At 36.3% G+C, this 16974-nt stretch overlaps 1 protein-coding gene across 16 annotated transcripts in view; it reads left to right on the forward strand.

Annotated features, from left to right (window-relative positions):
- The window catches only part of R3HDM1 (R3H domain containing 1), a 199467-nt gene that overhangs the window by 164584 nt on the left and 17909 nt on the right, over positions 1 to 16974 (forward strand). For all 16 annotated transcript variants that reach the window (XM_038565078.1, XM_038565077.1, XM_038565079.1 and 13 more), the window contains one exon: positions 16154 to 16257. In XM_038565078.1, coding sequence (XP_038421006.1) covers positions 16154 to 16257 — 104 coding nt within the window. The remainder of the gene's footprint in view (positions 1 to 16153; positions 16258 to 16974) is intronic.

A 16974-nucleotide genomic window follows, 5' to 3' on the forward strand; every position in this document is an offset into this window, starting at 1 on the left:
AAAATCATAAAAGTAGCCGGAGGAAGGAAGAAAGATAGTACATATAGAAGAACAAAGGTAAGAATGGCAGCATGCTTCTTGCTAGAAACAAGCTGGAAGACAGTGCCACGACATCTTTATTTGAAGTAATGAAAGAAAAAATCTAGAATTTTGTACCAGTAAACATAATGTTCAGAAACAAAGACTATTTCAAATGTACAAAAACAGAATTAATCACCAGCTGACCTGCACTGCAAGGAATATGACAGGAAGTCTTTCAAACAGAAAGAAGACTATATCTGGTGGAAATTGGCCCTGTACCAAAGAATAAAAATTAAAATTCAAGTAGTATACTGGCTCAAAAATCAAATATCTTAGAAACGACCTGTAGAGAATGTATCAAGAATTCTCAAACCTCAGTTAAAATGAAAACACACCTTGGGAAACAATTTGTTTACAAAGCTTGCACCTGCGATGTGATCCAACTATTCCACTTCTAGGTATTTAACCAAGGGAAACAAAAACTGGAACCAACCCAAATATTCAGCAACAACTGAATGGATAAACAATTTGCATTATATTCATTAATGGCATATTACTTAGTAAAAAGAATGAACTATTGATATATACAACAAAATGGATGAATCTCGTAATTATCCTGAGTGAAGAAAAATTAGGCAAAGGTATATACCATATGATTCCTTTTATAGAAAACTCTAGAAAATGCAGCCTAATCTCTCTGGTGACAGAAAGCAAATCAGTATTTGGTCAGGGTATGGTAAGGGGGAGTTGGGGGAGAAAGGAAGGAGATACTACAATGGGAAATAAGCCAATTTTGGGAGCTAATGATGGTTTCACGGTATATACATATGTCAGAACTCATCAGATAATACACATTGTGTGCAGTGAATTTTCTACCAGTTATACCTCCATAGGGCTGTAAAAAAAAATTTATCTTGATCTCCTTTTCTAAAAGTTTGAGCAAAGACTAGTTTTATTTAAAACCAACACTCAAAAAAAAAATAAAATAAAATAAAACCAACACTCAAAATAATAAAATAAAATAAAATAATAAAATAAAGTAAAATAACCAACACTCAGTGGAGTGTCCAGCTCTTAATTTCAGCTCAGGTCATAATCTCAGGGTTGTGAGATCAAGCACCACATGGGCTCTGCACTCAGCAGATTGTCTGCTGGAAATTCTTTCTCTCCCTTTGCCCCTCCCCACCCCCATTTTTTTCTCTTTCTCTCTTTCAAATAAATAAATCTTTAACAGAAAATATAAAAATAAAATGAAGAGAAAAGATGCAAAACTAACAAATCTTTAAAATCAAGTATTCATAAATAAATAAATAAATATTTTTAAGGAAAAATAAATACCACAGAGCATTTAACAGTGGCATAAAAGTAGACTCACAATAATTGATTTTGAAACCTATTAAAGAACCTTTTTGAAGATATTTATTTATTAGAGAGCATAGTAGGAGGTAGGTAGGACCAGGACCCAGAGATCATAACCTAAGCCAAAGGCAGATACTTCACCAACTGAGCCACCCAGGTGCCCTGAAAATGAGTAAGTGATTTTTTTTTAATTTAGTTTTTAAAGGCTTTTTAAAAAGTAGTTGCCTGAAAGTAACTCCAACAAAATAGATATAAAGTCTTTATGCAGAAAACAGGCAGAGGCTCAACCGCTGAGCCACCCAGGCATCCCATTTATATATTTTTAGAGAAAGAGAGAGAGCATGAGTGGGAGGTGCAGAGAAAGGAAGAGAGAAATTCCATCCATCAGACTCCCCAATAAGCACGGAGCCTGACACCTGCTCAGACCCAGGACCCTTGCGATCACTACCTGAACCAAAACCAACTGTGCCACCCAGGTACCATATTTTAAACTATGAATTTCCTGTTTCTCTGCTAGGCTGATTATTAAGTTTGCTTTAAATTTATAGGAGTGCATCTGCCTGGCTCAGTCATTAGAGTGCACAAGTCTTAATCTCGGGGTCATGAGTTCAAACCTTGTGTTGGGCATTAAGCCTACTTTAAAAAAAAAAAATCCTAAGGAAATTTGCTTAATTGGCACTGGTAAATCAGACATTGGAACCGGTGGGTTTTAAAGTGTTTCTTCTGTGTTAACTGCTTTAGTCTTTTTAATTCAGAAGAATTAAATATGTCTTACCCAGACTATTATAGTCCACAAGTAGATTATGTTGATTATATCTTCAGGGAACACGGCCATGCATACTAAATAGTGTTATAAGTTCAGGAAGCTTTCTTAACTATCAAGTTTGAAACAGTAAACATAATATTTGCAGAACCATAAAGAAAAGATGATGGCAATAACACTTTTGTTGAGAATTTCCCATGCTGTATTCTTAAGTCATCAACCTTTTTGTGGGCAACTTCACATGATAGAACTTCTTTGTGAATACCTTTTATGTATATATACACCATTTTTGTCCATTCTGCCATTTCCTTATTTTTCTTGTTTGCAGCAGTGTTACTGACATAAAAAAATCTCCTACTATACAATTCATCTACTCAAAGTATAGTTTTTAGCATATTCACAGATATGTAGCCGTCACCACAGTCAATTTTAGAACATTTCATCTCTTCAGAAAGAAACCCTGAGGTGGGGGAAAAAAGCAAGTGTCCATCAGCAGATCAATGAGTAAACAAAATGTAGAGTACACGTACTATGGAATATTATTCACCCTTAAAAGGAAGGAAATTCAGACATGCTGCATCATGGATGAATCTTAAAGATAATATGCTAAAACAAACAAACAAACAAACAAAAGACAGTATGCTATACGAAATAAGCCAGTTAAAAAAGACAAGCATTGTGTGATTCCACTTATATGAGGTACCTAGAATAGTCATATTCATAGATACCAAGTAGAATGGTGGTTGCCACGGGCTGAGCAAAGGAGTGGAGAGCTGGAATTTACTGCATACAGTTTCAGTTTGGCAAGATGAAAAGACTTCCGGAGATGGATGGTGGTAATGATTGTACAGTAATGTGAATATACTTAATGACACTGATCTACATTGACATAGTTAAAATGGTAAATTGTAAGCTATGTGTATTTCACCACAATTAAATGTTTTAATGTGAATATACTGCTGAAAATCAAAAGGAAAGAAACTATACCCTTTAGCTGTTACCCGCTGATTCCACTACCATCATCATTTCCCAGCCACTGATCTCCTTTCTGTCTATAGGTTTCTCTGTTATGGACATTTCATATGGAGAGAATTATAGGTAGTCTTCTGTGACAAGCTTTCACTCAGCATAATGTTTTTAAGTCTTCCTATGTTAGCATATATCAGCAGTTCACTGGATGAATATATTCATATTCCATTGTATGGATCTCCTATACCCATACAATAAGATGGATGAATAATATTTATAGATGAATAATATTCATATTCCATTGTATGGATCTACTATATCAAGCTTATACATTTGTCAATTAAAGGACATTTGGGTTGGTTCCACACAGTACTGCTATAAACATTAGTTTGTAAGCTTTTGTGTGGGCATATATTTACATTTTTCTCGGGTCTCTACTGAGGCGTGGAATCACTGAATCACATGGTGACTCTGTTTAATCATTTGAGGAACTGCCAGACTTTTCCAAAGCAGCCACACCACTTTAAATTCCCATAAGCAATGCTTGAGTGATTTAATTTCTCCACATTCTTGCCAACACTTGTTGATTATTTGACTTATTATAGCCATTCTAGTAATGTCTCGTGATTTTTTATTTTGATTTCCCTGATGACTAAGATATTGAATATCTTTTCATGTGCTAATTAGTCATTTGTATATTTTCCTTGGAAAATGACTATTCAGATCCTTTGCCCAATATAATTGGGTTATGTGTATTTTTATTATTGAGTTGAAAGAGTTCTTCCTGTTTTCTGATAAAAGTCCCTTAGGAGATGTATGACTTGCAGATATTTTCTTCCACTTTATGGATTGTCTTTTCACTTTATTGATGCAGTCCTTTCAAGTACAAAAGTATTAAACTTTGATGAAGTTGGGATCCCTGGGTGGCGCAGCGGTTTGGCGCCTGCCTTTGGCCCAGGGCGCGATCCTGGAGACCCGGGATCGAATCCCACATCGGGCTCCCGGTGCATGGAGCCTGCTTCTCCCTCTGCCTGTGTCTCTGCCTCTCTCTCTCTCTCTCTCTCTCTCTCTCTCTGTGATTATCATGAATAAATAAAATCTTTAAAAAAAAAAAAAAACTTTGATGAAGTTCAGTTTATCTATTTTTTGTTGCTCATGCTTCTGGTGTCATATCAAATAATTAATTACCAACTCCAGGATCACAAAGATTCACATCTATATATTCTAAAAATTTTATAGTTTTAGCTCTGACATTTAAATCTTTGATCCATTTTTAAATTTTTTTATATGGTATGAGACTACACCTAACTACAGTCTTTTGCACATGGCTGTCTAGTTGCCCCAGCACAATTTGTTGAAAAGACTCTTCTCGGGACACCTGGGTGGCTCAGCAGTTGGGCATCTGCCTTTCGCTCAGGGCGTGATCCTTGAGTCCTGGGATCGAGTCCCACCCCACATCGGGCTCCCTGCATGGGACCTGCTTCTCCCTCTGCCTGTCTCTGCCTCTCTCTCTCTATCTCTCATGCATAAGTAAAGATTTTTTTTTTAATCTTTTCTCTCAAGTAAATAAATAAAATCTTTTTTAAAACATGGTTGGGCAGCCCGGGTGGCTCAGCTATTTAGCACCACCTTCAGCCCAGGGCCTGATCCTGGAGACCCCGGGTTGAGTCCCACATCGGGCTCCCAGTATGCTGGGAGCCTCTTCTCCCTCTGCCTGTGTCTCTGCCTCTCTCTCTCTCTCTCTCTATGTCTCTCATGAATAAATAAATAAAATCTTTTAAAAAACAATCAGATGATTGTAGATGTCTAGGTTTATTTCTTTTTTTTTTTTTTAAGATTTATTTATTTATTCATGGTAGACAGAGAGAGAGGCAGATACACAGGCAGAAGGAGAAGCAGGCTCTATGCAGGGAGCCTGACATGGGACTCAATCCCGGGTCTCCAGGATCACACCCTGGGCTGAAAGCAGGCACTAAATCGCTGAGCCACCCAGGGATCCCCTAGGTTTATTTCTGAATGTTATTCTTTTACTATGTCTATCCTGTGCCAGTGCCACACTGTATTGATAAAGTTCAAAACTGGGATATGTGAGTCCTCCCAACTTTGATCATTATCCAGATTGTTTTGGCTATCCTGGGTCCTTTGCAATTTTATATGAATTTTATATCAGCTTATCAGTTTCCACAAAGAAGTCAGCTGGGATTCTGATGGGAATTGCAATGAATCTGTAGATTAATTTGGAGTATCAGCATCTTAAGTCTTCTATTCCATGAACATGGGATGTTTTCCAATTACTTAGATCTTTTCTTTTTTTCAACAATGTTCCTGAGTTTTCAGAGTTTGTTTTTTCTTTTCTTAAATTTATATCTAAACATTTCATTCTTTTTGATGATACTATAGTAGAATTGCTTTAATTTTATTTTGATCACACAATGGAACTGTATATAAATACAATTTATTTTTGTATATACTGTATGTTGCATGTATTTGTATTTTGTATTGTATTGATATTGTATCGTACAATCTTGTTGAACTGATTTGCTAGTTACAATACTTCTTTAGTGGATTTTTTGGGACTTTCCATATATAAGATCATGTCATCTGTGAAGATAATAGTTTTGCTTCTTCCTTTTCAATCTGGATACCTTTTTTTTTCTAGCCTAATTTCTCTGTCTAGAACCTCAGTACAATGTTCAATACAGTAGTGAGAGCAGACTTGTTTATGATTTTAGCAGGAGCGCACCCAGTCTTTCACCTTAAGTATGTTACCTGTGGATTTTTTTTTTCTTCCTTAATTATGGTTTCCTTTGGTTCTGTGAACTTGTTTATAATGATTACTTTATGGTCTTGTAAACATATCATCAGCCCCTAATAAAGGAGCACCAAAATACATGAAGCAAACACTGACAGAAATGAGGGGAGAAACAGAGAATCCACAGTAACAGGTGAAGATACATTGTATATTTATAATTGTTATATTGTCCTGAATTATGCTTTTTTCATTATGAAATGATTTATCTTTCAGAACATGTTTTGTTTTAAAGTCTATCTTATCTGATATTAATATATAATCCAACTTTCTTGTGGTCACTGTTTGCATGATATATTTTTCCATCTTTTTATTCCTGTGTGTGTCCTATAGACAGTGTATAATCCTTTTTTTATTCTTATGACAGTCTTTGCTTTTTAATTGTTTAATCCACTCTGATTTAACATTATTGATGTAGTTGGCTTATGTCTACCATTTTGCTTTTTTTTCTTTCTTATGTGTTTTTTCTCCATTTCTACTTTTCCTGCTTTCTTTTGCATTTAGTGAATATTTCCTATTGTAACATCTTAATTCTTTAATGATTTCATTACTTTTTTTTAGTATTTTTCAGTGACTTTTCTAAGATTTATCATGTAAGTCTTAACGTATCCAAATCAACTTATTTATACTAGCATCATACACAGAAAAAAGTACCTGTTATAATTATTACCATACCATCTATAGACATTTCCTCATCCCATTGTAGCTTTGCTCCCACCTACTTCCCTTATGCTATTGTTGACAAATGTGTTACATTTCTATATGCTATGGGCCCAACGTTACATTCTATACATACTCTTTTATACAGTTGCTTTTTAAATCCATTAAAAGAAAGGAAGTAAAATATGCATTTCTACTATCTTGTACAATCACATAATTTCCTGTACTGGTTGTATCCATCCTCATAGGCTGCCGTAACAAAATACCATAGACTACTTAGCTTAAACACAGAAATTTATTTTCTCACTGTTCTGGAGACTCTAAATTCAAGATTGATTAAAGTAGCAACAGGATTGGTGTCTGGCAAGGACTCTCCCCTTTAGGCTGTAGGCAGCTACCTTCTTCTTGCTGTGTGGTCACATAGCCTTTCCTCAGTATGTGAAAGCAGGAGTGAGAAGAAGCTCTAATGTCTCTTCTCTAAAGAATACTAACCCCATTGGACCAGGGCCCACCCACATGACTTCATCTAGCCCTAATTACTTCTCAAAGGCCCCACCTCCCAGTACATCACGCTGAAGTTAGGGCTTCAGCATATGAATGTGGGGAGGAGAATACATTCAGTCCATGATACTGGTACGCTTTATCATTTTATGTATACTCTTTTTTTTTTTTAAGACTTTATTTATTTGAGAGAGAGCACAACAAAGGGAGGGGCAGGCAGAGGGAGAGGGAGAAGCAGGCTCCCCAGCAAGCAGGGAACCCAGTGTGGGGCTCAATCCCAAATCCCTGGGATTATGACGTGAGCCGATGGCAGATGCTTAACCAACTGAGCGACCCAGGCACTCCATCATTTTATGTATATTCTAATTAGTATTTACTGTAAGATACGTCTGACATCAACAAATTCTCTCAGTTGTTACTCACTTGTGCGAATTTTTATTTTGTCTACATTTTTGTAAAAATAGCTTTGTTGGATATAGGAATTTTGGTTGACATTTTTTTTATCTTTGACTACTCTGAATGTGTTATCCTACTACCTTCTGGCCTCCCTCACATCTGCTGAAAAGTCAGCTATTAATCTTAATGGGGTTCCATTATCAGTAACTAGTCATTTTTTTCCTTGCCATTTGTCTTTGATTTTTAGCATTTTTACTATAATGTCTCTTTGGATCTTATTGTGTTTATCCTGTTTAGAGTTAATTTAGGTTCCTGATGAGTAAGTCATTGTTTTTCAATAAATTTGCAGTGTTTCCAGCCATTATTTCTTGTACTTTTTTTTTTTTCTCTCTTTCTCTCCTCTCTAATAATCCCAGTATACATGTCTTGGTGTGCTTAATAATGTCCCACATTTCTTTGAGGCTCTTTTTTTTCTCTGTTCTTTCTTCTCTAGGTTCTTCAGCTTGCATGATCTATTTCTGTCTGCAAGTTCACTTATTCTTTCTGCTGCCAGTTCACACCTACTATTGAGCTCTGCTAGTGAATTTTTTATTTTCTCTATTTTTCAATGCCATAATATCCTTTTGGTTCTTACAATTTCTGTGTCTTTATTAATATTCTCTTTATTAATATTCTCTAATGTGATATTAGTTAATGTGATATTGTCACCATTTTTTCTTCCTTAATCATGGTTTCCTTTGGTTCTGTGAACTTGTTTATAATGATTACTTAATAGTCTTTTTCTGATGAATGTGAAAAATCTGTTCTTTTTCATAGAAACTGCATATTCCCTGCTTTTATCTAATGTATAGGTCATACTTTTCTGTTCCTTTTTATGCTCTATATTTTTTCCCTGTATCTCTTTTTAAATTAGACATTTTAGATGACAAATTATGACAACTTTGGAGGCTTAATTTTATTTTTTTGTCTTTTTTTTTTTTTTTTTTTTTTTTAAGTAGGTTCTATGCCAAGCATGGAACCCCACAGATCTTGAACTCCCAAGCGGAGGTCAAGACCTGAGCTGAAATCAAGAGTCAGATATTTAATCAACTGAGCCACCATGACCCCTGCTTGCTTACTTTGTTTAGTGACTTACTGGATCATTTTAGTGAAGTCTCTTTACACTCTACCACCCCCAGAGTTCAGCCTCTGATATTATTCCTCAAGCAAGAAAAGCTTTGGGTAGTCTCACAGTCGTCCTAGGATGACAGTGGTTTTTAGTAGGACTCTGTTCCTCTCTTCCTTAAAACAGCCAACTCTTAAATTCTGCCAGTTGGTTGCTGTATTGTTTTTAAAAATGCCTTTGTACATAAATTGCTCTACAAAGTAACCCAGTCAAAACTTGACTCCTTTGAAGGTAAAGTTTTTGGGATCAGTGTTTGATTTTTATTCTAACCTCAAGAAGACTCCTTCCAGCTGTTTTTTCACCTGATATCCTCTTGCAAACTAGCAGGCCTACAGTTTAGCCTGAATCTTGAATTGTCTCCCAGTTGTCTTTACCACAACCTCTGCCATTCTTGACAGCATATGTAGGCTCAAACTTCTTACCTCTCTGTTGCAATTGAAGATAGTTCTCTTTGGGGTGAAATTAGGTACTATTGGTTTTATGGAGTTTACTCCTCAGAACAGTCTCTGAGTGAGAGCTCTGGAACTAGAGATGTAGACAGTGGTGAGCTTCTCTCAGAATAACTTCCTATCTCCCCTATGAGCTGAATATTTGGTGGAGAGTGAGGGGACCACAACCTAGGGTCCTCAGTTTACCATCCTGGCATGGAATCACCACTTCAGGAGCTGCGGCAAGAGTGGTCATGTTGGGTGGGAAGGTGGAGCAATCTTGGTTCAAATACCAGACTCACCTTTCTTGCCAAATCTTGATAGATGTTCTTAAGATGTTTCTTTACTGCTCATAGTTTGACTACTTCCACTAGGGAGCAGTTAACAGAAATGCTGTTGTGCTAGAAGTCAATTTCTAAAAAGTGAAATATTGTTTTAAAAAATACGAAATTAGGGCAGCCCGGGTGGCTCAGTGGTTTAGCGCCGCCTTCAGCCAGGGTGTGATCTGGAGGCCTGGGATCGAGTCCCACGTCGGGCTCCCTGCATGGAGCCAGCTTCTCCCTCTGCCTGTGTCTCTGCTTCTCCCTCTCTCTCTGTGTCTCTCATGAATAAATAAATAAAATCTTTTTTAAAATAAAAAATAAATAAATAATATGAAATTATACAATTCTGGCATCTCATCTTTTGAAATTATATTTTTAAAAGATTAGATGAAGCTTTATGAGGAACAGTATCCGTGTTCCTTAGCTTATCCCATAGGTGTATAAGTATCGTCTTCAGTGTTGATGGCAATATTATGTTATCACTCTAAGAGCAGATGTAATAAGTAGCTAAATTATTGCCAGAAGGAGCAGCTCAGGATCAACTATAATAAAGCCAAAATCATTGTTTGGCAGATGTTTTCTACTACTTCAGTGAGCTACTAAAGTGATGTATCCAACAGGTCCAGTAATGCAGCTGGGGCTTAATGATAATGAGTTTATCCTAGCAGATTGGTCAGGATATGGTCCTTCTCAAAATCATTCTCCCAAAAGCACTAGAGATACATTTATGGTTGATTGTGTTTGATGATAGCTGCCTCTATAGTGCTTACCCCAAAGGCATCTTTTATCTGAAATACTATAGTGGACTTTGGCTCTCATACTAGTACTTGAAAAATTCAAAGTTCATTTTTAAGGAAAACGTTAGCCCTTACTGGAGGTACCTTTGCTGCCTGTCTATTTATTTAATGGGAAATGACCCTATCTTAAGGCCAGTTTTCCACCCCAGTCCTTCAGTTTCCTAGTAAAATATGAACTAAAAAGACTAGATTCTTTTATAGTTAACTACATGCTTTAAATTCATCATGGAATATATTATGATATGTCTGGAATTCAGCATCTGGCAGAGGCTTACATGCTTGCTTCTTTTATCATCCTGGCAGAGTTTTATAACCCTTTGGGTTCACCATTTTGTCTTAGCTGCCAAGAAACACAAAACTAAATTCAGTGCTTAATGAAAGCAACAATTTTATCTCAGGTGGCCTTATCCTATCTTTGTTTTGTCTTTTAAATGTTTTCTTTTCTCTATTTTTTAGTCTATTGAGTTTTTAGAAATAGTTTACATTTGGGAATAGGTAAGCTATAAGTGAGTATTTGTATAAACATGAACATTTAACCAGAAAGCTAAGAAAAATTGGCCATTTGCATTTAAGGGAAAACCTAAAATACTGTGCAGTGAAAATTATTTGATATTTATTTTTATTAATTAAGCATATAGTTTGGTCAAATTCTAATTAGTTGAGAGTTTCATTTATTTTGTCCTACATAGGTACTGTCATCACAAAAATACATAAGCTAGAAATCACCTTGATTTGCAAAAAGGTTATAAGGCGGAAAGCTATATTTTCTTCTGGAGACAGCATACTTGGCTCAGCAGCTGACCCTCAAATGAATTGAAGGTTTATGTTGCAGAGGATCAGTAGAACTGTTTCCAGATGGCTGTGCTCTGACATCTGCTGAGGAATTCTGAAGGAGATTCAGATCATTCACTGAAATTAAATCCCTAAAACAGCATTTAAAAGTCAAACTTCCCAGTCGGTTTTCATTAGATATTTTTAGTGTTTGTTTTTTATACTTACAAAATGTATACGTGCCTTTTTGGAAAATACCAAATAGTATAAATTGTCAAGAATCAGCTATATTCCCACACCCCTAAGTTGACTGTTGTGACATTCGTATTTCTCTCTTTTTTTTCTTTCCATAAAATTTGAAAGAACATATAGGTCAGATGCCTGGGTAGCTCAATCCAGTGAGTCTTGACAATTGATTTGGCTCAGGTCACGATCTTGGGATCATGGGATAGAGCCCCACATTAGGCTCTGCACTCTGCACAGAATCTGCTTGTCCCTTTCCCTCCCCTTCTGTTCTATCCCTGCTCACATCCTCCTTCTCTCTCTCTCTCTTTCTCTCTCTCAAATAATCTAGAAAAAAGAACGTACAGGTCGTATTCATCTTTTTCACTTTATTTTAGTGAGCAATCTCAATTTCTTGGCATAGAATCCTTAGAGGAGAATTAACAGAATAAAAAATATGTCTTGTTTTAAAAAGTCTTAGTACATTTTAACAAAAATCTTCCTTTGCTTTACAATCCTTGTAGGTACTGACTTGTTTTTCTTGTTTTCATATTTAATAAATAGAGACATATCACATTTTAATTTGGTCCTTTGATCACTAATGAAGATGTGCATTTGACTATTTGTATTTTGAATTACATGGCCAAATCTTTCCTCGTAGTTTGGTAAGGTAAGTATTAATCACATAATTATTGATGAGAGGGCTGACGTTCAAAGACATACTACAAATAAATTGAGTTTTGTAAACTCATGCTGCCTTCTGACTCCCAAATCCATGGTGCTTTCCAGTGTATCAAGAATTAAAATGTCAAAAGCCATTAAAATAGCAATATAACATCACTTGAATTTGCAAGAATATCCATTGAGTATATCTTAATAGCAAGTATTAATTTCCACTCATAGTGTATCAAATAGATAACTATGATCTAATCAAAAGGCATCAGGAGTACCCCTTAAAAGTCCAATTTTAAGCATTCATAAAAGGTTATAGGACATTTTTAAAAATTCTTCATACTTTGGTAGACCACGGTAGGTTCTGATTTTAAAAATATATAATGTGTTTATCGTTTCTTCCATCATGGCTTTGATTCCAAAATACAGTAAGAATGCAAAAACAAATGACTAGAGAAAAGAGAAAGTTTTACCTATGAATTATCATAGAACATCTTAGAAACAAGATGAACGTTATAGAAAACGAAGAAGAAACCTTTTGGATCCTTACCATCATTTATCAATCTCTGCTGATCCTATAGAGGCAGTTTTGTACCAATTTGACTGGACTGAACCATAGAATGAGAAGGAACAGCTCTTAAAAAATATAGCAAAACAACTGGTGGAAGTGGCGAGGCCAGTTTTTGTTGCAGTGGACTCTAATACCTTTTCTAATTTGAAAAGTTGATATTATGGCACGCCTGGGTGGCTCAGCAGTTGAGAGCCTGCCTTCGGCCCAGGCTGTGATCCCAGAGTCCCAGGATCGAGTCCCACATCGGGCTCCTTGCGTGGAGCCTGCTTCTCTCTCTGCCTATGTCTCTGCCTGTCTCTCTGTGTTTCTCATGAATAAATAAATAAAATCTTAAAAAAAAAAAAGGTGATATTATTAGTTTTAATTTACATTCATGGTTTTCAGGAAGCTTGGGACCAAATGGATTCATTGGATTGATACTTTATTTTCCTGTTGAATGGTAGAGCATGAACTTCTTAAAGAACTAGGCTTGGTGTTTTATTTTTAAAAGTCCCCTGTTTATACCTTGTCTTCCAAAGGAGGAATTTTTGAAGTTACTACAAAATGGTTTTTCTTTTTTGATATGGAAATATTTGTATTTTTAAAGTGAGAATGGTATTTAAAAAGCTGACTCATTTGCTTTTCCTTTTTTTTCCCCTGACCTATTCTAGTTCTGCCTTTGTAAAAGACCAATTAGAAGGTAATTGAAAATAGAGCACTTATTTAAGAAATTTAAGAGAGCTACTCGTTGCCCAGTCTATTCTTGAAGTGTCTTCATGTCTTTTGGAGGAGATAAGTTAATCTTGGAACTCAGTTTTATAATTCATTTACCTAAGGGGTAATCTAGGACTAGAAAACCGATTTACATTATATAAAACTAAAACCCACTGAAGTGGTAAAGTGGAATGGCAATTTGTAGCTTAGTAGTCTGGGATATTTCCCTCATCTCCGTGCTCTGAATATTCTTATCCCTATTCTGGGTGGCTTCCTGTCACTCATGTGCCTCAGAACTTCAGTAAGCCAGTAGAAGGCACTTAGTGAACAGATCAGGGTGAGGGGGTACTGCATGTCCCACGGGGGCATGTATCTCAGTTAGAACAGAACCTAAAAATCCTCTACCCTATGGTGAAACTTTATGTTCTGCCAGTAGTAGCATGTTTACAAACCACGTCTTGAGTTGTATTATTTCCACAGCTTAGCTAATGCTCATAAGGCATCCCAATCATAATTAACATCAATTTCAGGAAGCACTATTTTTATATTTTGTCATATGGTCCAAAATCACCTTTTATGAAATCCTTTCTTTACCTCCCTTTCTTTTTCCCTTTTATTGAACCACAATGAGTTACTGGCACCAAAAAAAGATAATAAATAATAAAACTTTATGAATATTTTAGTAATTGAAGAACTGTCAGCCTGAATTAGAGAATCATATTTAACTTATTACCAAAATTCTTTTTTTTTTAATTTTTATTTATTCATGAGAGAGACAGAGAGTTAAGGACACAGGCAGAGAAGCAGGCTCCATGCAGGGAGCCCTATGTGAGACTTGATCCCAGGACTCTAGGATCACCCCCTGGACGTGAAAGGCAGGCAGGCACTCAACCACTGAGCCACCCGGGCGTCCCTTATTACAGAAATTCTTAAATGCACATGAGTGTAAGCTAAAGTGCACTGAACCCCCATGTATCCATAACTTCTATAGTTATTAACTAATGACTCATCTGTTCTTATCTAAAGCTCTACTTCATCCTCTTCCCACATAATTTTGAAATAAATTCAGATATAATAGCGTTTCATTCATGAATATTTCAGTATAGGAATTCCTAAGTTTTTTATTAAACCCACAGAACTACAACACTGTTTCACAGGTTAAAAATTGGGACACCTGGGTGGCTCAGCAGTTGAGCGTCTGCCTTTGGTTTAGGGCGTGATCCCATGGTCCTGGGATCAAGTCCTGCATCGGGCTCCCGGCATGGAGCTTGCTTCTCTCTCCGTCTGCCTCTGTCTCTGCCTCTTTTTTGTGTGTGTTTCTCATGAATAAATAAAATCTTTAAAAAAATTCACATGTTGAAAATTTTAATAGTTAACTTTTTATTATATTACTGATATTTATATTACCAACTACAAATATTGCTTGTTTTTACACATTTGTCTTTCTGAGTGTCCCATAGTTTGGATTTTACCAATGGTATCATCATATCTCCCTATAGTCTTTATAATTCAGTAGTTGGATCTAACATATTTTTAATGCAAAAAGTTGTTAAAGTTAGATTAAGAAATTATACTCTGTAAGGAAAGTTTGTTTAAATGGTGGAAAAAGACTGGTAACTAATGGGACTTTCATATATAAATTAAGATTCTGATTATGTGAGGGGCGCCTGCCTGGCACAGTCAGTGGAGCATGCAACTCTTGATGGAGTTCTGAGTTAAAGCTCCACATTGGGTGTGGAGGTTTCTTTAAAAAAAGAAAAAGAAAAAAAGGAATTCTGATTACTGTAGAATTCTCAGAAAGAACTTATAGTATCACTCTAAAACTATTTTCCTCAAAGAATTTGCTAAACAGAAAACTTTAAAGATCTATTGTGACAGATCTCATATTAGCTTGAATCTCAAAGATGAACTTGAAAAATATAGGAAAAAAACAATAGTTTTATACTAACAGCCTTTAATTTTGTCAGTTTTTATGTTAGAATATGTTAGAATTATGTTTTACTGTTTCCTTTATTCTTAGTACATATTTTAAGCAACAAAACATTTTTCTGAATCTCGTCAAATTGCATATTCTCTTTTCGAAAATAAAGCTCAGTGAGATCCAAATAAATTGCCCTTTCACTTTGTAAAGTTAGTTATTTTCTTCCTTTTTAAGTAACTTTGAATAATTAAAAAGTCATATTTAGAATAAGTTGTACAAGAGTAAGAGCAATGAGGGTGCTTGGGTGGCTCAGTTTGTCTGCTTTGGTGTCAGGTCATGATCCCGGGGTTTAAGGATTGAGTCATGCAATCAGGCTCCCTGCGGGGCAAGGAGTCTGTTTCTCCTTTCCCTCTGCCCCTCAGCTTGTGCTCTCTCTCTCTCTTGCTCTCAATAAAATCTTTTTAAAAAAGAATAGGGGCGGGGGCTCTGCGGTTTAGCACCGCCTTTGCCCCAGGGCGTCATCCTGCAGACCCAGGATTAAGTCCCACTTGGAGCCTGCTTCTCCCTCTGCCTGTGTCTTTGCCTCTCTCTCTGTTTCTCATGAATAAATAAAAATCTTAAAAAAAAAAAAGAGTAAGGGCAATGAAATTAGGAGTAGTTTCTTCGTGGTTTTAAAAAAAAAAAAAAATAGTATTGGGACTCCTGGGTGGCTCGGCTCAGTGGTTGAGTGTCTGCCTTCGGCTCAGGTCATGATCCTGGAATTCTGGGATCAAGTCCCGCATCAGGCTCCCGGCAGTGAGCCTATATCTCCCTATGTCTCTGTCCCTCTCTGTGTGTCTCTCATGAATAAATAAATAACATCTTTAAAAATTTTTTTAATTAAAAAAAAATGTTTGAATTAGTATTATTGTCATAAACATAAAGAGACTTTTATCCAAAAAATAATTATAACTTATGGACAATAAAGTTAGATTTTATTTTTACTCCTACTCAATCTGGAAAATAATTTCATTTAAATAAATTTGTACGATTGTTCTTTCAAAGAATCTTTACAGTCTTCTCCATCTCCCTTTGCTATGTTTTTATGTTTGTCTGATTTTTTTCCCCCATAGCTCATCAGTAGGTTACTTGCAACATCCAGGATCAGAACAAGTACAGTTTCCTCGAACTACTTCACCATGCAATTCCCAGCAGCTTCAAAGCCACCAATGTGCAGGTATGAATATAACTGAGAAAAAATAATAGTAACTGAGAAAAAAAGCAGTCATTTGTAGGCATTTCTAGAACACAGTTTTCACCTTGTTATGTGCTGAGATATACCCAAGATATTTAGGATGCCTTGCAAATTCAGAGCTGACAGTTGCTGAATACTTCTTCCTTTTCTGCTTTACTACTGCCACACTGCTATCCTGTTTCTCTTCCTCAGACTCTCCTTCCTTCCCCACCTCATAAATACTGATTCTCTCTGGGATCATTTCCTTCATCTTCATGCTTTCCCTAGGTGAGGCACTCACCTCCCAGATTCCAACAACTGCTTTTTGCCAGCACCTCCCAAGAGGCTACATAGTGAACTGCCTATTGGACATCCCTACCTGGTTGTGTCAAAGGCACTTTAGATTTAATACTTCTCCCTCTTCCTGCGCCCCTCACCTCACCTCCTTTCTAGGGACCAGAACAGTTTTCAAAGTCGTCATCACCTCTCTTCTCTCCTTTTACATTCATGCTGCCACCATTCCCTCAAATCTCATGCCTTCTTTCCTTCCCCTCTGCCACCATTCTTGGTCAGTCTTTTCACATCTTATTTGCAGCAAGTATCTTGCTGATTTCATATTTCCCCCACAACCAACTTTCCTCCTCCCCAACACACACACACACACACACACACACACACACACACACACACTCTCTCTTCAAATAGTACGTTCCTGAAACA

This window comes from Canis lupus, chromosome 19, assembly GCF_011100685.1.
Source record: "Canis lupus familiaris isolate Mischka breed German Shepherd chromosome 19, alternate assembly UU_Cfam_GSD_1.0, whole genome shotgun sequence".
NCBI classification, from domain to species: Eukaryota; Metazoa; Chordata; class Mammalia; order Carnivora; family Canidae; genus Canis; species Canis lupus.